Source organism: Halictus rubicundus, chromosome 12, assembly GCF_050948215.1.
Source record: "Halictus rubicundus isolate RS-2024b chromosome 12, iyHalRubi1_principal, whole genome shotgun sequence".
In the NCBI taxonomy this organism is placed as follows: Eukaryota; Metazoa; Arthropoda; class Insecta; order Hymenoptera; family Halictidae; genus Halictus; species Halictus rubicundus.
In genome coordinates this window covers 13,631,121-13,654,325 of record NC_135160.1, presented here as the reverse complement: position 1 = coordinate 13,654,325, position 23,205 = coordinate 13,631,121, and the positions used below count along the sequence as shown (strand labels likewise).

The following is a 23,205-nucleotide window of genomic DNA, read 5'->3' as shown; positions in this document are numbered from 1 at the left end:
TGGATAAAGAGAAAACCTTTAACCTTTCAACTTCTGTTCCTCACGATTGACTGAAAAAGTTTTGATCCATTCGGAAATTATCACAAGTCCGCAATAGAGGAACGGGGTGTAACGCAATTAAACAATTCGACGTCTGGTATTATTATCGAATTAAGCGAACGAACGCAGTGCTCGTCGGGATCTATTTCCGTCGGGATTTCTCGGGAAAGAAATGTTCATCTTTTACGAGAGCGCATCTTCCGAGTTTATCGGAGCTCCACTTTAGCGTGGCTCGACTGGATCTACAAATCCTCCGAGAATTTGCGAGGCTCCGGCTTCGGTTCGCGAATTATATATGAACCCGTAACCGGTGCGATTTCGGTCATTCTAAATGGAGAAAAGAACGAGTACACGAAGGAATCCAGTAGGAAGCGAGGGAGTCAATAAGTAATGAACGAGGAATTTCTGGCTCGGTAGTATCGCGATGCCATTGGTGGATATTCCTGCGATAGTAATGCAACTTGCACGTAAAGGTTGGGTCAGGACCACGAGTACAACCGACTCGGAGAATACTTCATTTACGTAAAAAGCTGCCAAAAATAACCAGAAACTGCACTGTACATCTCTTCAAGCTTCCAGTCTCACACGCACAAATTTCTAAAGAACTCAGAAACCATATTTTACAACGAATTTCCATTATGCATTCTCGTAAAATCAATCGATCGCTCCACGCACTGCAAGCTCACTTATAACTCATTCGTATTAACAACTGGACTGCAGGATTTTGTACGGAATCAAAATTCTCTGCACCGATTCCAAGTGGCAGAAATTGAACAAGAATTTTTGTCCACTTTTCAGTGGAACAGTTGACACAGTGAATTCCCGATATAAGTACCTACAGGCCTCGCGTTTATGGGTCCCTGGACCTATCCGTCTGTATGTCCCTGGTTTAGGACATATAGACGAGAGGGTCGTTTACATTTCCAGCGTGCACTGTGCATTTCAACTGCAACGTTCGGCGAGAATCACAGAATTCGCCTAAATGTCCCTCGCCAGAACCGCGCGAGGGACTTATATCGTGAATTCGCTGTACACAGTTGTAAAATAAAAATTGTCCAATTGAATCGTGAGATACCGAAGGTTAACAAAAGTCGAAAATAATATAACCGTTTCCTCAAATTCTAAAAATGTTTTTTCAGTGTGATATCTGACCTATTTTCGTTGTGAATCCATTAAATTCCCAGTGTAGTTGTAACACACACCAACAAGGGAGTTGAAATTCGTCGGACAATGGAGTTTGAAGTAAATTACATTACCGGGAATGCTTGCCGTTCAACTCCATTATCCGATTTGCTTGCTGCCCGCGGTTTTTCCCAACGCGGTACCGATTTTCCGTCACGACGTCGCGCGACGTTTAGTAATAATCAGGAAGCGGAGTCGCGATGCACGGAGAAACAATTTCAGAGTGTCTCTGACAAGCGGTAATTGGACTGTCGACAGAAGTACGTGACAGAATTCCGAGCGTTCCGCCGTGCAGCTCGCAGCACGATTTTAAATAATCCAAACATTCTTATTCGACGCCGGAAATTTTATCACAGGGGCCCCCATTTTCTGTTTCGACATACTTCCATGTTAACAAACACGACGAGAAACATATCTAAGATTCAAATCGGAAGAACTCGCGATCAATTTATAGAATTTACGGTAAACCTACCGACCGCTGGAAGTGACATGCAGAGATGCAAAGATTGAATTTATTTATATTTTGTACAGTTAGCATGCGAGCTGGAAGTTAGTAAACTTTGTTCAACCGTTACAATTTCAATAAATGTACAATTATTGTGGAAATTTTCGGCATCTAATTGTAACAAATCTAAGAATTATTACGTCCTCCAATGCCTGTCGCTTTCTACCAACCAATTTTGTGAAATTTTCAGATCATGTATACAAAAAGCATTTTTAAAATTTTTAATACACGTCTATATAAAGAAGTTGTAAAATACGAGTTTTAGTATATTCCCTGCAACTCCTACCAATTGCAATTTTTCCAAATTTTGTCACGTCATGTAGTAATATAATTGTTTGTAGACGTATTTCTCTCGTTTTTTTTTGCAATTTTTTCAAAATTTTTCCACGTCAAGTAGTAATAATTGTCTGTAGATGTATTCGTCTCGTTTTCCTGATTAGAACGACACCAAACACGACATAGTTACGATCACAATGACTCGTGTCATAAAGAAAGTTAAGAATTCGTGTACCTCTACCGTAAATGTCAAGTCCGGAACTATCGCGCGTTGCTTAGGCAATTACGATCGCAATTGTATCGTGTTTGGTGTCATTTTACTCAGAAAACCAAGACGAACAGGACGATGAATGTTTCATTACCGTAAAACCGAAAGTAAGAAATCTTGATTTCTGGAAATTAAAGCTCACGAGTCCTTTCTTTTTCATTCGCTATCGCTCGGCGGATACGGACAGATACGGAGAGAATGTGCATCGGGATTTTCAATTAAACCATAAAGAACCGGAGGTAGGGGGTGTCCGGAGGGGCATGATCAATTTGGTCGGATCAGTTTCGGCTACCGGGGGGGCTCAATTATGGTCGGAGTCAGCATCGTGATGGAACAGCGATGTCGAGCAAGCGGTTTCGAATGTTGACCAGAGAGCGGCCGGGTATATCGAGGGAAATAGGGTGTCGAGGTTGTTGGCAGACGGGCTCAAAGGAGCCCAGAACGGTCTCGGCCGGCCGTTTCCCCCTTTGGCTGTCGACCACCATGGGCATCGCCCACGTACCGATCGTGCCCGGACAACGGCGGCGTACCGGCCCCGGCCAATCGCCGTCCGTTTCAGACCGTATGCATGCATTCATGTATGAGCCGTGAGAACCTAACTGTGAACGTAGCCCGTTGTCGGAGCCAGACGGTCCGTGGCTCTCGCCGGCGCAGGGGTCAAAGGGCAGCGCCAGTCGATTTTGCATGAACGCGCACTTTCGTTTTTCGGTGTCCCGCGGACGACAAAACGAACAACCGACGCGACGCCCGAGACAAAAGAATATCGACGGTATTCTCTCGCCGAGGAATCCGTGGACCACGCCGGCCGATCACTTTAAATATGTCTTGGCCGTTCGTACTTTCACGCTTTTTGCTTATGTCGCGATGGTGGGTCACTGTTGCGACACGGTCTCTCGGTGCGAGGTGTCAGACGCGCGCTGGGAAAGAGTGTACCGCGAAACAAGGAGCCAGTAGCCTAACAAAAGACCTCTCCTGCTATGAAAACCCTGCTGATCTCCGATACAGAACTCTTTAAATTATTGCACCGATGCATTTTTATTTTAAGAGATTTTTCAAGTTCGAAACAACTAACAAAATAATGATACAGTGAATTCTCGATATATGTCAACAACGCGGGTCTTGCCGGCGACGTGTATCGTACAGGAGACATACCCTAGCCGTGTTATGTTTACAGTCCTCGATGTCCGTATACCCCGCGGTAGTGGGGATAATTTTGCGACATGTATCATCCAGACCTTGACGACATATATAGAGAAATCAATTATTTTCCCAATATGGTAAGAGTGCTAACAAGTTCACGCACTGATGGAGTTATATGGAATTTTTTCTGTTCATTATTTTCGGTAACATCTGCCAGCATACGTAAAACTTTCTTCATAGCCAATACATTTCGTTTAGCGAACAACGCTATAATGGAGCTAGGCCACCCCGTCTACCGGAACACCCCCGAAAAACTTGAGAACTCCCGGCTTTACGATCCCACTAAAACCTTCTATTCAAACTTCGAGTTGCACCATATCTTCGTGCCTCGAAACTTACCCCCGGACCAAAGAAAGCTCGACTGGAACAACCGACCACCTCCACCCCCTAGTTGCGGAACGTGTTTCGCAAGCCCGCAGCATTTCGCGACACTGTAAACGAGAATCGACGAAAGAAACTTTTTCCCTCGCTCAGATAAATTAACCCACTGTCAGACTCGGCCGACAGAGAGTAAGAAAGCGAAGTTCGAAGATACATACTCGTGTGTGATGGGGTGGGGGGTGAGGGGTGGAACCAACCCCTCGGTACTTGCTCGAATAAATTGTATCGAGTGACGGTCGACCGCCAAAAGTTCCTAGAGGAATCCACCGGCAGACGTGTTTTTCTGGCTCGGTCCTCCACATGTACGTGCCCTTTTCATCCCCCTGGTCTATCCACCCCCCGATTCCGCAACCCCCACTACCTGAAAATCCGATAATCGACTCGCGTATATACGAAAAAGCTTCGCCTCCAGGAATACCCCGAGACACGGCTCGAACGGCAAACACGCCGGACCCATCCGAAGCACTTTCAATTGGAGATTCAACGACATTTGGTATGCATTAGTCTAGCCGAGAGAACCCAACCCCCTCGTAAACACAGCACCGGAATCCGATACGGATTTGCGACGTTTTACTCGATCTCCGACGGAATTCGGATTACGACCGGGACGAAGAACGGAATTACTTTCCTGCAAATACTGGGCTGATTGGGTCCCGCGCAAACATTCACCAACCGGATGCCACCTCCGATTTCGATGGCTTTTTAGCGGGCACCATAACTGTTATAACCGGAAAGAGAAAAGCCAGTAACAAATGTTATCGTTGAGAGAAATTCATTTCGATCGCTTGCTGCAGTTATCAGTGAGAGAAATTTATTTCGATCGCTAATAACAGTTATCGATGGGAGAAGTTCATTTCCATCGCTCATAACTGTTATTGATGGGAGAAATTTGTTTCGATCGTTCATAACAGTTATCGATGAGAGAAATTTGAGAAAAATCGACGAGAGAAATTTATTTCGATCACTCATAACAGTTATCAATGAGAAAAGTTCATTTCGATCACTTATAACAGTTATCAATGAGAGAAATTCGATCGTTCATAACAGTTATCAATGAGAAAAGTTCATTTCGATCACTTATAACAGTTATCAATGACAGAAATTCGATCGTTCATAACAGTTATCAATGAGAAAAGTTCATTTCGATCACTTATAACAGTTATCAATCAGAGAAACTCGATCGTTCCTAACAGTTATCAATGAGAGAAGTTCATTTCGATCACTTATAACAGTTATCGATGAGAGAAATTTTATAAGTGTACTGCGTATAATAGTATGCGTATAATAAGTGTGCTTTCATAATTGTACTTCCACTGTTGTAAGTGAACTGCGGATTGTATGCATTTATGACAAAAATGGGTAAGCACAATTTAAAGCAGTGGACATGTTAGAAAGATTTAAGGGCACCGGCGTATTGGTTTTAGCTTAATAAAATAATAAAAGGAAGAAAGAAATGTTCATTTCGCTCCTGTGTCTTGCAATCAATGCAAATATTTTTGTATTTCGCATAACGATCCGCAGTCTAGTTATAAACGATCGAAATGAACTTCTGGATAACTGCTTTGAGTAATCGAAACAGTTTTTCTTCCTCGATAACAGTTACCGAGGAGGATCCAATTTTTTGGACACTAATTACTGTTAGCAATATAACGAGAGCTTTCCATGCGTAATCCTCAGAAATCTTCTGAACGACCTAATATTTTTGACGAGCGGGCAAGAGTTAACACTAGAACTACCGAACCAGTCAAAATGACTGGTGGATGATTTCTCCTTTCACGATTACCGAAACTACGAAAACGTTTTCCCGAGAAATGTTTTAATATATCTTTGGAGTACACGTTACCATAAAAATCGTACGAAACCAGAGCAAATTCAATCTTGCTGTTGTCATAAAGCGATAAGTCTAAGTCACGTTTAGGGCTCGGTAGTTCTAGTGTTAAAGGATCGACTGCGCTTCGGATTCAAAGTGGAACAGTTCAGGAACTAAACCGTCCATTCAGAATATTTCCCTCTCGTCATCGTAACTTCCATCTAGCGTCCCCTCACGTTCTCCTATTTACATTTTTCCCCTATTCCGGGCTTCGTGGTTCTGCCGATCGACGGAAGATAAATGGCGGCCGTAAGCTCGAGTACCTGGCGTAAAGTGGAAGTTTCCACGGCTCCATGGCCGGAATCGCCAATCGCGGGCCAATTCTTCCGGATTAAAGTAAAAGCCGACCGCGAGAACGCGAGAGAGAGAGAGAGAGAGAGAGAGAGAGAGAGAGAAAGAGAGAGAAAGAGAGAGCGAATGCAGTCTAAACGAATCGAAGATGCATTTCCCAGCGGGGACCAGCACCGCGGGTAATTCGCTTGCAAATCGATTCGTCGGTTATTCGTTACGCACACCGTCGCTGAATACCATTTAACGCGGAATAGGAAATTTCATCGAATTCAGGCACGCGTTCCGAAATTCGCGCACACCGTGTCTATGGTAAACGGGGAGAGGATTTATAGAGCGCGTGAAGGAATGCCGGTTCGCCGAAGCAGGTTTCCTCGATAGGGAAGACCGATTGTGCCATTTTCGAGTGGATCTTTTCGGTCGTTGAACCCGCTGCGAGAAGGACGTTCCTGAAAATTCGCGAATTTCTGCTCGGATGCGGAATGCCAAATCCTTTCGTAGCGCCATTCTTCGCGTCCCATAAAGAATTCCGTGTCGTTAATACGAACGTGGTTGTAACAGTTGAATACTTTTTAATCTTATCTAACGAAATCTTACAACGATTATTTGCAAAGCTCTATATCTAAAATCGTAGTATTTTGATTTTTGTTTAGGACAATAATGAATATATAAAGAATTCCGTGTCGTTAATACGAACGTGGTTGTAACAGTTGAATACTTTTTAACCTTATCTTCCTCTAACGAAATCTTGCAAAAATTATTTGGTATAGGACAATAGTGAATTGAACGAACGGAATATTAAGAAAGATTACTGTAAGGGAAACAGTCTCCTTTCTTAATCAAATTTTAAACAGTAAAATATTCACGAGTCTCAATTTTATTAGATATATTAACCAATCTAATGATCTTTTATTAAAAAAAAATTGACCTGATTTATTGAAAGCTTCTTTTAAGCAGAACCTAAGAAACCGTGGAATCGTAAAGTTAATTGTCCCTGTCCATCGAGTCCAAGCAATCAACACCTGATTTCGTTATTGCAGTAAATGAAGACTCAATAAGCCCGTGTGATTACCGCGCGATTGATCGTTTCGATCGCAAAAACAATAGCAGGCCATTAATCCGGTTGTCACATTAAAATGATTAACGCGGTGATTGTAACGACACAATAATCGCCGTGGCGTTTTCAAATCGTCCTCGAATTAAGACTCTAAAGACGTGTAAAGATTAAATCAGTCACGGCTATTAGTTAAAGGCTAATTGAGCGGAACATCTGTGTCCACGTTCGATGGTGAAATGATGCAAAGGGTGAATATTCGTCCTTGTTTATCGTGATGCCAGTGACCCAGGTCACGGTTAACGAACAGCTCTCGGGGAGATCTCTGTTAGCTTCCGAGTCTGTTGAAACACCGCTGCTCTCTGCAATGGTCGGATGCCTCGAAACTGATTTGCCTGAATTATCGAGCCAATCGCTGCTAATTCGCAATCACGTAACAGTGATTGATGGACCTTTCCATTTCAAACGGCCTTGAACCCCTGGTCCCCTCAACGGGGTCGCCCCTTCTCGCCAGAACGGTTTCCTTCATTATTATTCGATTATTCTCGAACACGATCCCTTTGACATTTCAAATAGTCTTCTTTTTTTTTGTGACATTGAAGTCTAGACAATACAATGACAAAACCACGAAAGAACTGTGCTAAAATAGCAAAATAGTAAAATGATTCAATGGAAAACTAGCAGTGCGGTGGGTTGAAAGAATTTATTCTTCATTTTTCAAATCTCCGCATGCATTTTTGAATGTTGTACAAGCATTTTCAAGTTTTATTTCACTTCAAACTTCTTTTTTTACCTGATATACTAGACTGATATGCTATATTGTTTTCTAATAATGATAAGGTTGAATTCATTCAAATTTTGATGGTTGAAGCTCATTGAAGAGTTTCTCACGAAAACATGTTTATACTTTTAATCGTTTTAAGGGAAAAAGTCAATTTGAGAACAATTTAAAATATTTTATAAAAGTTCAGTGTACTGAACAAACAGTGTACACAGTGTCTCAGTGTACTGTGCATATAAACATCGATTATTTAAATGTAAACAATTTGCCCAAGTGGCTCTAATAATTTGGCCAGCCACTGTGCTCGCGAGAAGTAGAAGTGGTCGACCATGCACAGACGCATCGTCCAATTGAATAGCGTGCATTTTTGGCGGACATGCAAACACGATACTCCCACAACAGTGGCAAAGCAATTCTGAAACGAAACAATATTTCTTGTCCAATTTATTTTTAAGTGTAAAATCACCAACCAACAACCTTCGGAGATACTTTTTAGCAGATTTTGAGAATTTCGAGAGTGAACATCTGACAATTTTCGCCTGAAGAGCCTTTCAGCGACTCATCGACTTCGATTGACGACACCTGGTCGATCCTGTCCTCCGAAACCGCATTTACGATCGCCTCTGGCCACACCAATTCGACGGGAACATGCAGCTCGGTAATTGGGTAATTGCTATGCTAAGGTATACTCGCGTGTACGGGTAATTACCGTGGCCAGTCGATGCTCGAGCTAACGGACTGTCGCTTTTGCCGGTAAAAAGCGAAACTCTTGGCTCGAACCTACAAGTGAATTGTTTCTCGCTCGATGTTTTAATTTGTTGCTCGTGCTTTAACGAGCTTCTCCCGCAACGATGACGAAACCGTCCATAACGACACACTTTATCTCAAAAATTGCTTGCAATCTGATAAACCGACTATTTTAATCCATTTACTATATTTCTCACCAATTTCGTTGACAATCTCAGCATTCCCCTTATATTTATAAACATTTTCTGTCGACTGAAACCAGCTAAAACAGGTCCAGAGGTTTTAACACAAAATAAATAAAAGGGAGAAGATTGAATTTACGTAAACTTTGTACGATTTTTATTACAATATGTGCTGAAATAAATAAATCAATTCAGTAATTTCCAATGAAAAAGTTTGTATAATTTCAATAATTGTCAAATAGAAAACCGGTCCCCTCTAATTTTGACCGTTTCGTGTTAAAACGATTCTTTGTGTATAGAACGAAAGTTATGCAAATATCTACCGAAAACAACTAACAATAAAAGGCTGAAGACGATTCTTTGTGTACAGAACGAAAGCTCGGAGTGCTAATGCGAACGAAAACGAAAAATACACGAGTGAAATAACCAAAACAAATTTTCGCAATCGTCATTACGTACCGCGCGGACACCGATTGCAAACTATTGTGATTTTGACAGATCGAAAGAAGCGAAAGGAAGATCGAGGATCGTGTAACGAACGACGACGAACGCGTCGATGACGACGACGATGATCGTCATCGCAAGGTGAGTCGGATATTTGCGCATCGTTCTGACCCGCGCCGTGACCCGCTAATGATATTCTCCTGATGACACGATCACCCTGCGGCGATACTTTTAATGTCGATGCAAGGATCAAGACTCCGTGAAACCTGGCGAGGATTTTTCGTTAGGATCGACAGCAGCAGTCAAGATCGACAATGCTTGACGAACGAAATTCCTCAAACGGGAGAACTCGATTTGCTTGCCAGATATTTTATAACCTGCGATTAATCTAGAAACTTCTAAATGAACTTATTAAAAATTGAAGAGTCGACAGAAACATTTAAAGACCAACGGAAAAATTATGGACCCTAGGGAAAAAATAGGATTCAGAGAAAAGTTACGAAGCATATGCAAAAGTTGGACCTACGAAAAGACTGTAGGATCTACGAAAAAATGTTTACAATTTAAAGAAAAAATGCAGGGGCTATTAAAAATATTAGGGTCGGCATGAAAACATTTTTGGGACCTACAAGAGAATTATGGAGTCTACAAAAAGGTAGAATTTACGGAAAAATAGTAGGGTCAACGTGGAAAAATTATGAGACCTATCACAGGATTGTAGGATCCATAAAACTGAGAAAAACTGTAGGGCCTATAAAAAGAAATAATAGGACGTGAAAAAAAAAACGTGAAACCTGTGGAAAAAATTGTGGTACCCATAAAAAAGATTACAGAATCTATAAAAAAAAAAGGTTTTCAGTATTAGCGGCAAAAATCTAGAGCCTATGAAAAACCAATAGGGTCGGCGAAAAAAGTTTTCGGTCGTGAGAAACCATTGTCGGGCCCATAAAAAGATTGTAGGGCCTATAAAAAACTGTTTAGGGTCTACAAAACAATTGTAGGGCCAATAAAGATATTACGAGACCTGCGAAAGGAGTTGCGGAGCCTGTGAAAAAAAAAAATTGTGGGATCTAAGAAAAGTTTTTAGGGCCCATAAACAGGTGAAGGAAAGGGTCTGCGAACATGATTATGCTGCCCTGATCGATACAGTGTAAGAACGGCGTTCCTCGCCGTTTCCATGAAACGACAAGCAGTTTTCAACAGATAATTACCACGAGATAGCCCCGTAGCGCGGGAGTTTTTTTTTTTTTCTCTTCTTGCCACTTTCCTAGAGGATAAAAGATCGAACGCGGTGTAAAAACTTGCTTGAGCCCGGCTTGCAATAAACTGATGGAAAATATGGCGGAGGATGACAGTGGTTTTATTACCACTTTACGGTGGAAGTTCGAAACGAGGCTGGAGGTGAATGGATAATTCTACTCGTTCGCTAATTACGGACTAATACGCGAATGGTGTTAACGAGATATGAGCAACGGATCAACGAGAAGGAATTCAATTAGGTCTGGCGACAGTGCGGTATGCTAATTAATGCCGAGGACATGGGATAAGTGTACATGAAACTGTTTCGCTAATTCTTGCGCCATGGTGAACAATCCTACCGCTTGCACGCGCTCCAACATTAATTAAACAAATACGATTTTATAGATATTCTGCAATATTCTGCGATATTCTTGGGAAGTGATCTGAACAATCTTCTGCTTAAGAAATAACTACAGACCTTTCGGTTTTGGCATACATTGTTTGTGTGTAATGATTACATAAATACGAGACTGTATTATACAGGATGTCCCAAAAATCTTGCATTTTCTTGAAATAGTAACTTTTCCTATGCGAAAATATTATCCGCGGTATAAATGTAATCCGAATTTTTCCCACAGCTTTTGCTTGCGACCAAAAACAGTTTTCGCACATCCTGTAATTTTTTCAAAAATCCTAAAATTTTTCCATGAATCCCAAACACGTTTTTATAGATCCTACAATCCTCGTATAAGTCCCACGATCTTTTCACGGGTCCGTTCTACTTGACTCAGTGACTTCCTCGGCAATGTTCACATCGGCACTATTTCCCCAATACAGTGTTCTCTCGATATATGTCGCAAATACCTGGCTGATAAAAGTCGCAGAACTGTCCCCACTACCGCGGGGTATACCTCGTGAGGGGCCTAGAAGCTCGGGAGGGTACGACGTTCAGCGTGGATCAAGGAATAGTATCTCCTCGACGATATATGTCACTGAGAAGACCCATGTTGTTGACAAATATCGAGAAAACACTGAGTATGCTCTCATTGACACTCGTAATTATTTTATGGCTCGAAATTCCTCGCAGTCTCGACAAGTACGATAATTACTCCTTTCACCAATTTAATTTTCCTCCGAGACAAAAGAACTGTTTAACCGGTGTTTTGAGCCGGGAATTTTTGTCAAAGACTGTAGTTCTCGTGAATGATGCACAAATCGTTTGATAAATCGGAAATGTCTCTTCTCCGATCGGTTCCGAGAATTCGGTGGGTATTTCCGATGGGAAGGAACGGAGAAGAAGAGGAACACGAAGAAGAAGAAGAAGAGGAGGAGGAGGAGGAAGAGTAGAAGCACGCGGAGGCGGGTTTACGATATTCAGCTCGATCGATTCGCATCGCCCCTCCTTCATTTTTGTTCGGCCTTTGGTACAGAGGTCTTGGGATACTACGCGAGAAGAGCCACGGCCTCCTCCGTCGTTATTTATCGCCGATTATTTCATACGTTTTACTTTTTTTTCCACCGGAACGAGGCATTATTTCGGACGGCCGTTGCCCACCTCTCTCGCTCGGGATAATCGACGACCTTCGCTCGAAAGAAATGCCCGCCGGGACCGGGGGTCAACCGGTTGTTCGAACATCTTTTCTGGCGACCGTACACAATTATTTCATCTCTTCCTCGTATTCCTCTGCCGAGCGCGCGCGTTATGATATAACCTAATCATTCCACGCTTATCGGCGACAATAATAGTCCTCGATGACACCATAACAAGATCTTACAAAGACAATTGTGATAGCGAGAGCGTTAACAATTATTGAACGGAGATTTGAAGAGTACAGTGAATTCTCGATACGTGTCAACAACATGTATTGCCAGCGACATATATCGTCCAGGAGACATACCCGTGTTATGTTTACACTCTTCAGCGTTCGAGGCCTCTCGAGCCTCGCTATATGTCCCTGGGTAGACCCGCGTTGTGGACATATATCGAGTGAATACTGCATCTGTATAGTATAGTGAATTCTCGATTATCGTCAACAACACGGGTCTTGCCAGCGACATATATCGTCCAGGAGACATACCCCGTGTTATGTTTACACTCTTCAGCGTCTGAAGCCTCTCGAGCCTCGCTATATGTCCCTCGGTAGACCCGTGTTGTGGACATATATCGAGTGAATACTGCATCTTTATAGTACAGTGAATTCTCGATACATGTCAACAACATGGGTCTTGCCAGCGACATATATCGTCCAGGAGACATTATGTTATGGAGACATTGTGTTATGTTTACACTCCTCGGCGTCTGAGGCCTCTCGAGCGTCGTGGCCCCCGAAGTGGGGATAATTCCGCGACGTTTATCACCCAGGCCACGGCGACATATAGAGAGAAATCACTGCAGTTTGAAAAATGTCTACTCACCCACAAGCGGCACCATAAGCGTGTACACCGGTTGCGCGCCGGAAATCGCCTTTGCGATATTCTGCAACTGTGGTAGGTAGTCGATGAAGCAATTAGTGTCCGGTACCAGCTGCCTCGGTCTTACTTCGATCTCCACGGACACTGATGAATTTTGCAGAATTTGCTGAAACACGGGAGCATCGAACGAAAATTAATCATTTGATAATAGTTCAAATATAAAATTAAATGTAAATAAGATAGTAGTAAATAAGGTAATAAGACAAAAGTTTGTGTTTAACACTAGGTTTACGGAGCACTAAAAGTGAGTATTTTACAAAATAGTAAAAATAAGAATTGGAAGAATTGGAAGAAGATTGTAGCCATTTTTTAAATAATATAATAAAGGAATAAATGTGTTGAATAATTCCACGTAGACGGATCTTCACAATCTCAATGATTGTAAATTAAAGATATTAGAACCCGTCATTTTGACGGGTCCCGTAAACCTGGTGTTAAAATAAATGAGATTGGAAGTGAACTTGTTTCGCGTTACAAGGACCACAAAATAAAGTCAAGGTTTTCGGATTTTCTCGTCAGAAAAATGTGTAGTCCACTTGTTCGTGGATCGAGGAGGACGCATGATCGTGCGGAAGACGCGTTACCCACCAATTGAATCCCACGTGTATGCAGACGGTCCGTTCCGTGAAACGATTGCGCACACCGCGGAGAACAATGTCGACTCGACGGTAGAACGCGAATGCCAAGTAGCTATTGTTACCGCTAAAGGATACGAACGTAATGAACCCCCTAATGTTACCCTTCGCTCGTGGGACGATGATCGATACGCGAAGACGAACACCCTACCAGTTCCAGGCTGCTCTAGACTAAACTAAACTAAATCATGCTACAACTTTAAACTGAAATGAACTAGCAGAGATCAACATCTTTGTATCCAATATTTCTTTGAAAATATTACTTGAATTAAAACTTAAAACTTCTACTGGATTTAATCAATTTTTAGTTCTTTTCATTTTATGTTTCTTTATATTTCTTGTTCATTTATTTCGGTTTTGAAAGTTCATGAAACATGACTAGATTGTGAAATTTTATGAAAGTACAGTGATTTCTCGATATATGTCGCCAAGGCCTGGATGATAAACGTCGCGGAATTATCCCCCACCGCGGGGACACGAAGGTCGGTAAACATAGCACGGCTCGGGTACGTCTCCTGGACGATATATGTCGCTGGCATGACCCGCGTTCTTGACATATATCGAGAATTCACTGTATGACATATATCTCGTATATATCGTACTTGTTATATAAGCCACGTGTTTCACAGCATGAAACAAAGAAGTAAGAGTAAAAGTAACTACTCTGCCAAAAGGAAAGTCTAATTAACATTCAGGTACCGAAGATATCTCGATTACAGTCCGCCGATGGTTTTTCCGTAGGCAAACGAAGCGTCCCGTTCGCAATTAGCCTGATTAAGCGTGCGCGGTATAAATCACGATCCGGCGAACAATTACCTGGTGGATCGCGTTCGTTTCTGCGTAAACGAGGCCCGCCGGTCCGATAATTAAAATCGCGACTTCGCACCTGTGCGGGACAACGCGTGCAAGGTGTGCACAGGTGTAGGAGACGCCGGGAAAACGGGCGAGGAAGAAGAAGAAATGGGATGACTCAATTTACGTATCCGTGCGCAACGGTATCTTGGCAACGATTATTCGAGAGCCACGGGAATATCGTTCATTGTTCCCGCTGCTCGCACATCGGCCAGTGGCAGACGGGAAGCGCGCGAGGAATCCGACGACAAGCCTAATTGTTCGTGGGAGTACTTCGACGGAATGCGAAAATAAGTCCGGCGAACCCGTCCGCCGTTCCGTCACGTCACCGGGCTCAAATGTCGTACACATGTCGACACCTACTGGCCACATAATCGACGCCAATGGGAAATCATTGGCACTGACATTATTAAGGGGGAACACCTTGTGCAAAATGAAAATTTTTAGGATTTTTTATTTTTTTTTTTTTAAATCGATAGGAAATTTCCTTAGGAAAACTCGTGAAAAACAGGCCGTTTACAAGGTTCCCCTCTTAATTAGGGTTCTGACTAATTTCTTATTACGGTTCTGACTAATTTCGCGACTAATCAAGCCAGCTAATTTGACAGTTCACAAATTTGTTCTAAGAAAGGTGACTTTCTTCAATTTGGGTAATTTGTGCTGAGGTGTAGGAAGAAATAAAAAGATACTTGTACTTTTTTCATGACTTATGTGAACGAAAGAAACAAAAGCAAGGTTTTAATTTTAAAAATTTGTTTTAAGAAAGCATAAACTTTTTAAAAATAATTAAATTGGGGAGTTTATACTCGGGAGGAAGAAATCACAATAAAAATTATTGTTAGAAGCTTCTAGGGTTACGACCCCTTTCATAAGCAATAAAATTAAGAAAAAGTTTCTAAAAAGTTTCTACACACTTTTCATAATTTATCTTGGTTAGAGATACAATAACAACCATTATTATTACAAGCTACTGAGATTCCAATTGCTGTTGTGATTAACGAAAATGACAAAACTGTTCTACAAATGCCTATATTGTTTATCATAACTTATTTGGACTGAAAGAACCACTAACAAAAATTATTACTAATAGCCACTATTTGATTTAAATGTAGATCTACGGAGCCACGTTTATTTAGATAATATAATTGTTTGAAACATTCTAGGTGGAAGAGTATTCGAATTAAAACAATTTGCGAGACATTTGAAAATGTTAATAAATCGAATGTTTCAACAAAAAAAGATTACGAATGCCCTCGCAAGGTTTTAAAAAATGTGTTATTTATCACTCGCGTCTCTACATTCTCGAATTAATCCAACCAACTTAATTTATCACAATTATACGGTATTATCTATATGAATATAACTGCAATTAAACTATCAATGATCTGTTAACCATCAATTACTGATATACTATCAATTCAGCTTTCCCCGTGCAATTATCGGCCATCAACTGACAGCATTCAATTATCGATCACCAACTGTCAATGTTTAATTATCAGCTATCAGTTATCAATCTTCATCCGTCGACCCTCAACCACGGATTTTCAACTAAATAAATCTTCGACTATGGGTCTTCGGGTATCGATCATTAACTATTGCCGCCTATCGATCTTCAATTATACGTATTCTATCGATCGTTTTATCAATTTTCAGCTGGGCAGCGAAGATGTCACTGTTAGATGACAGTCGATCACATCTTGAAAGGCACTGAAATTCCTCACGATGCGAGGCTACGTCAGGCTGGACAGCGACTTCGCTGAATGAATGAGGACACCTGAATTAATATTCAGGTGCGCGCGCCAGGTATATTCGTAATCACGTGCGCGGGAACTTCTCGTTAGGAAAGATATCATACTTGAAACAATGGCCACTTAAGAAACCATCAAAGAGGAGCAGGCTAACAATATTAACATCGTTTCATCGATATGTTTTCGATACCCCAAAAATTGACGATCATTCTCCATCATTCACAGCGTCTTACATATTTGTTTTAAATTATCAAAATAATCAGTTTTATATTTCTTTTATATTGTCAGATTTAATCTTTATATTTCACTGTGCGATAATCGAACGTGTAAAGACTATTCATTAGAATACTAAAACCTTCATATGTATTATAAATTTCAGGCACAGGAAAATGTTCAATATTTTTAGCAGGTGATATGTTAATTTTAGAGTTGGAGAAGAATGAACAGGTGAAACACAGAACGGTGAAAACGTCGAAAAAAGTTAACGAACTGTGCTGTGTTGTTTTCCATTGTCTCGAATTAGTAAAAGGAGAAGTTTGCTTAACTCGTGCTGCTTCTAATTAATACGGGCAACTTTCATCGTGCATAATAAATCCACAGCCTACAGCCAATTATTAAATTAAAATTTTATATGTTCTTTTACAACTGTCATCGCAGAATGGTTTTGTACATGTTTGTGCTGCAATTGTGGGCCTGTTAACACTAAACGGTCAAAATGACCGGTTTCATATTTTACGATTTCTGAAACTATAAAAATTCATTCATAGTGGAATAAATTTCCTTGTCCGAGCATTTATTATATTGAAAATTACGGCAATCTTAATCACTTCAGGGGTGCCATTTCTATAAGGGAGTATTTACCAGATACCGTTAATGCTTGGTAGGTTTAGCGTTAATGAATGGGAATGAATGGGACCGCCAGTTGCAGACCGTGGAAAGTAAAATTATTCATCGTGACGGAGAGCGGTGTCTGCGCGACGGTGCATAATGAACGTGATTAAAAATCGTCGCGCGCCAGTCTATTACGGATTCGTAGGTATTTCGAGCGGCAGTGAATTGTGGAATGTTACCTTTCTTTGAGCCTGGCAACGCACCCGCGATACATGATAATTAGCCGCGGACGAGCCTTTATCGAAACTGAACGCGTAGGGACCAATAAAATAGAAACGGTCACTTGGGACGTTGGCGATCTCATCTTAACAGAATCGCTAATAGTTTCCGAGGAATACGCTAGCTCGGTGGGAAATGGACGACCGTGTTTCATTCATACTCACACCTACAAACAGGGACTGTGCGAATAATAGAACAATCACTTAGTTGCTGGATCCAATTTCTATTCATTTGCACAATACGCGTTGCATTTTTGTTACTTTCGCAGCTTCAGATTGAGCCACGGTACTCTCTCCGTAACTGTCGAAAAGGTCTCCACCGTAACTGTCGACCTTTTATCCCCACCGCTGGAGGGGATCCAGTCAAGGTTCATTTTTATAAAACTGTTACCATCGTATTCGTCTCTTCTTTCTGATTAAAATAATATCCAACACGATATATAATGATTTATCCATATATGTCGCCAAGGCGTGGATGATTAACGTCGCGGAATTATCCCCACTACCACGAAGCTGAAGCGAGGAGTGTAAACATGCTCTGGCATATCTCCTGGACGATACATGGCGCTGACAAGACCCGTGTCGCTGACATATATCGAGATCTCACTGTAATTACGATTATAATTGCTCGTGTAATAAGCGAGTAAAATTGTTGGGCGTGCGAACGGGAAAGAAAGAGAAGCGAGGAGTGAAAACGTCAAATCTCAGTCCGTCAAACCTTCTCTAGGTTCAACACACTGCAATGTGGTACCTCTTCTGTAATTGTCGCTCGGCAGATCCGAAGATACGACAGTTACGGAGAGAACACTGTATTTGCATCTGAAGAATGTTAAGATACTAAAGACTTCGGGCCTCGAAAGTTGAAATAATCGAGGATCTACTGCAACAGTAAATGCTCCAGGACTCGTTAAACTTGAAGTCGCAAGCTTCGCTCGCAAATTCCTCGATCAGGACCAAGTAGCAGCGTGAAGTTTTACGCGCGTCTAGGGCTTCGTGCAGAGTCGCGTGCTATCACGAAGCCGAAGAGAGGAGGCTGAGAAGAAGAGGTGGATGCAAGGGTATGCAAGCAGGCAGGCAGGCAGTTAGGCGACCGCTCCGGTGTGCTTTACTCCCGTTTAAAGTATTCGCGAATTCCTAAACGACCGAAGGCGTACCGTTGCGCGCGTTCTGGCTGCCTCGCCCCTTTGCCTCGGCTCCCTTCGTCTCTCGCACCTCACAAAACCACCTGGTCCCCCCCTATTCTCTCTCTCTCTCTCTCTCTCTCTCTCTTTCTCTCTCCCTCCCCCTCTTGTCACCCCCGTAGACCAGAGAGCCACACGAGTGGCTCGTGAGAACCCGCCTTGAATCACGCACCGCGGCTCCAACGCCCACGCATATTAAGCGGCCACGCAGACACGTGCAAACAGCGCGCGCCTCCAGCAACATTGTAAATGTTCGACGGTGACGCGGAAACCTACTCGCGTCACGTTAAGGACAGGTTCACAGCTCACGGCTCATGGCGGATACCGCGCGTGTGGACGGAACACCTTCGCACCGGACGATAACGCGATAACTTTACAGCGCAGGTCCTAAAGAACAGTTTTAAACGGGGACCGAAAATAATGTAAATATTAACCGCAACCTTCTCTACTATGTTCAATTGTAAACCATGTGATCACTGATGACCTAGCTGCTAATGCGACCACCTTGAAATAAACGATGTATATAAAAAAAAAATAACGGTTATTCTTCAATCTCCTACCATGAAAGTCGTCGATAAGAAGTTCACAAAATATCTGTAGAATCTACACGAAATACCGAGAAAAAAAATCGGGGAACAAAATGATTGACATATGTCGATTTTTAGACTTCCTGGTTACAAATAACATTCCTGTAAAATTCAACAGAACAACGTCCGAAGTCCTAATTAACCAAAACTCGAATCACGTGGAGCAGTCTTGAAAATGTTTCATCGAACTGCGCTCTCGAAACAACCAAATTTTTACAACGATTCCTACAGTATAAACCACATCCTGAATGAATATTGATTTCCCGTATCGAGTTTCGTCACCGAGTCATATCAGACGCGAGTTAATTAACAGAATCTGGTGATCACAGCGTGGCGGCACCATTGGTAATCATCGTAACCGCCGGCTTACAGGCTGCCACTTTGAATTTTTTTTTTTTTCATTTTTGTTTTCAAGGAAAACGTTATACGTACGACGCCCGGGCAGCACTCTCGGATCTCGCCTCGAATTAGCATCGCGCGATGGGAACGCGTGCGCGGCGTATTCCCGCGACCGTAAGAAATTTCATTCAACTGCCACGGGATGAGAATCAATTAACGGTATCGCATTCCGTCAGTACGACACCCTGCGCCCCGCGATGATAAGATATCACGCGATTGGAATTCCCTGCGCGCCGCTCGACGAGCCACCGGGTCGCGAAAACACCACGGATAAATCAATAAACGGAATTTGGAGCAGAAAATGCGCCGGCGATGGGACGTAAATAATATTTTTTAAGATCACATGCCATCAATATTATGTCTTCTTCGGGATTTCGATACGCTCCCGTAAAGATACGCCGGTCTACTTACCGCTAACGATTTGCCAATGGTGTGTAACCACCTCGATAAATTGTACAGAAAAATGCGAAGCCTATAAAGCGATGCGATTTCTTAAAAATACTCGAAATAATTGATACGATACGAGTAAAAAGGGTTTTACAGTTAGAAGAATAACAATTCGCCGAAACAAGTCTGATGGAAGTTATAGTTGGAAATATAATATATAGTTGGAATATAACTTTTATTAAAGATATATTAGGTTGGCAAGAAAGTAATTTCGGTTTTCACTAATAGATGGCTTTATGTTTTGTTTGATCGACTTCTGTTAACGTTACATTTGTTTTCTTTCTGACATCTCATAACTGCATCTTTTAGGTTACTTTTGAAGCAAATTACACGTAATTTTGATTAAAATTGTTAGTTCTGTGTCAATTTGAACATGGAGTGCAAAAACGAACATTATAGGCACATATTGCTTTTTTATTTCCGTAGAGGTAAAAAAGCTGCCGAGGCTCACAAAGATATATGTGATGTTTATGGTGTGGATTGCTTAACAGAACGCACGTGCCAGAATTGGTTTAAAAAATTCCGTTCTGGAAATTTCTCACTTGAAGACGACCAACGTTCTGGTCGACCATCTGAAGTTGACGATGACCAAACGAAAGCCATTATCGAATCGGATCGTCATATAACTGTCCGAGAGATTGCAGACAGGTTAAATGTCTCGCATACAACTATAGAATATCGTTTAAAAAGTCTCGGAATCGTTAAGAAGCTCGATATTTGGGTTCCACACGAATTGAAAGAAATTCACTTAACGCAACGCATCGACATATGCGATATGCATCTCAAACGAAATGAAATCGACCCTTTTCTGAAGCGTATCATCACTGGTGATGAGAAATGGGTTGTTTGCAATAACACAACTCGAAAACGATCATGGTCCAAGCGTGATGAATCAGCCCAAACCACGCCGAAAGCTGAATTGCACCAAAAGAAGATCATGTTGTCAATTTGGTGGGATTACGAAGGTATTGTGTATTTTGAGCATCTCCCAAGGAACCAAACCATTAATTCAGATGTTTATTGTCGACAACTAACAAAACTGGACATAGCAATCAAAGAAAAACGGCCAGAATTGGCAAATCGCAAAGGAATCGTGTTCCACCATGATAACGCTAGGCCACACACATCTTTGGTAACACGTGAAAAGTTATTGGAGCTTGGTTGGGAAGCGATGTCACATCCACCATATAGCCCTGACATTGCACCATCAGATTATCATTTATTCCGAAGTTTACAAAACTCTTTGAATGGTAAAACTTTCACTAATGATGATGGCCTGAAATCGCACTTGGATCAGTTTTTCACCGAAAAGGATCAGAAGTTTTATGACCGCGGAATTATGAAGCCACCAGAAAGGTGGCAAAAGATCATAGAACAAGATGGAAAATATTTTATTGATTAAAGTTCATTGCTTTGATAAAAAAAATTGGATTTTATTTCACCTAAAAATACCGAAATTACTTTCTTGCCAACCTAATAGAATTGCGCAGGTTAAGCACGTGTGTGAAAAATGAAAAATCGGTGGTACGTCGCCGCGCGATCTCGAGCGTGTAAATTCGAGAACGTTCTTCTTTCTATTCGGCCTTAGGTGTATTTCCGGTCGGTGATTTATCATCTCGAGACAGCTGGAAATGTGCCGTGACTCCGGGCATATTTATCCTATCCACATGTCCTATTCGATAATCTCGGCACCGTAAGCTTCGCATTCCCGATTCGACCGGAAATATCGACTATGCTCGCGTGTACACATACGTGTATACACCAGTCGGCTCGTGTCTCGACCTAGTTACTGAATTGGAATGATTTCTTTGAACGAGGATTGTCGGGAAATATGCTTTTACCGGTGACGCTGATCTCTGTGCTGGACTGCGGATTTTAAGAATTTATAAACTAAAGTGAAACAGTCGAATATAAGCCTGCAAAAACGTTAAAAGGATCCAAATTATTCGAAGGCAGAATGCATTTTCATTTTACTTCTGTTTCTTACAATTGACACGGACAATTTTTATTTTGGATAAACATCCGCGGTGTACTCTTTACTTTTAATCAACGTTGCAAACTGTATAGACATTTTTCGAACAATTTTTTGGTGTGGTGGCTTGAAACGTAATTTCTAGTAACAATTTTTATTATTATTCTTTCCGCTACAGTTGAATTGAAATAATTTTGGTATTTAAATGGAAATTAATCTATTTACTTTTGGCTTCACATTTTAGAAGGTATAGGCATTCTTAGAATAATTTCTTGTACTAATCATGCAGTGGGTTGAACCTCTAACAATTTCAAGTAACAATTCTTGTTATAATTCTATTCCACTACAGTTGAATTGAAATAATTTTGATATTCAAATGAGAATTAATCTGCTTGCTTCTGGTCTCCCATTCTAAAATGTCTAGGCATTTTTACAATAATTTTTTGTACTAATCATGTAGTGGGTTGAACTCCTAACAATTTCAAGTAACAATTTTTACTATTACTTCTTCCACTACAGTTGCTGAATTGGAATGATTTCTTAATTTCACAGGAAATCTGCATTGACTGGTGACATTGTCGAAAAATGAGTAGGAAAAATATGCAACAGTAGTAGTAGAAACGTAGAGGATCCATAATTCTCAATTTGTAAAATTTTACAAAAATTTGTAAAATTGTTAAAGAAATTCCCAAGTGGCTCCAGCGTCTTGCAGACAATTTTTCTTCTCCGTGTAAAGAGCCGCAGTCCGCCGATAACTAATTGCAATACCACAAACTGTGCCTGGGCAACAACGTTTATTTTTCCGAAAGAACCACGAAGAGTCCGGCGATTAGCGTACGTTCGCGTGCACCGAGAGGACCGCAGCAACTTGACGCGTTCGCATAAAAGTCTCGCTCTTAAATATTCCTTTAACCGGCTGCGTACATCGAGTCGGTTAAATCAGCCCGACACGAGCAATATTAATCGATTACAAGGCTCGAAGACGCTCACGCGCCACGAAAGCTGCGAAGAAGAAAAACAAAGATCGGTCCCGGGGCCTCGATGCACGAGCACAGAAACGATGAAGACAGAGAGAGAGAGAGAGAGAGAGAGAGAGAGAGAGAGAGAGAGAGAGAGAAAAGAAAGCAGAGAGAGAGAAAAAGTCAAAGAAGAGAGGATGGAGGGGGTAGAAATTACCACTCGTAAGTCCGTCTTGATTTTATTGCCTCCTCCACCCCGGCGGAATTAGCGAGCAAAGTTACACGGACGATATATTAAGGGTAATCGCATTCATAAATGCAACAGTTGCGGCTACAACGATCCGACCGCTTGTAATGGCGCTCGCAAATCAGATCGTGCCCCCCCCCC

General features: G+C 41.7%; 1 protein-coding gene across 4 annotated transcripts in view; it reads right to left on the bottom strand.

The window, feature by feature from the left end:
* Positions 1 to 23,205, bottom strand: part of LOC143359488 (uncharacterized) — a 208,594-nt gene that overhangs the window by 8,485 nt on the left and 176,904 nt on the right. For all 4 annotated transcript variants that reach the window (XM_076797426.1, XM_076797428.1, XM_076797427.1 and 1 more), the window contains one exon: positions 12,872 to 13,034. In XM_076797426.1, coding sequence (XP_076653541.1) covers positions 12,872 to 13,034 — 163 coding nt within the window. The remainder of the gene's footprint in view (positions 1 to 12,871; positions 13,035 to 23,205) is intronic.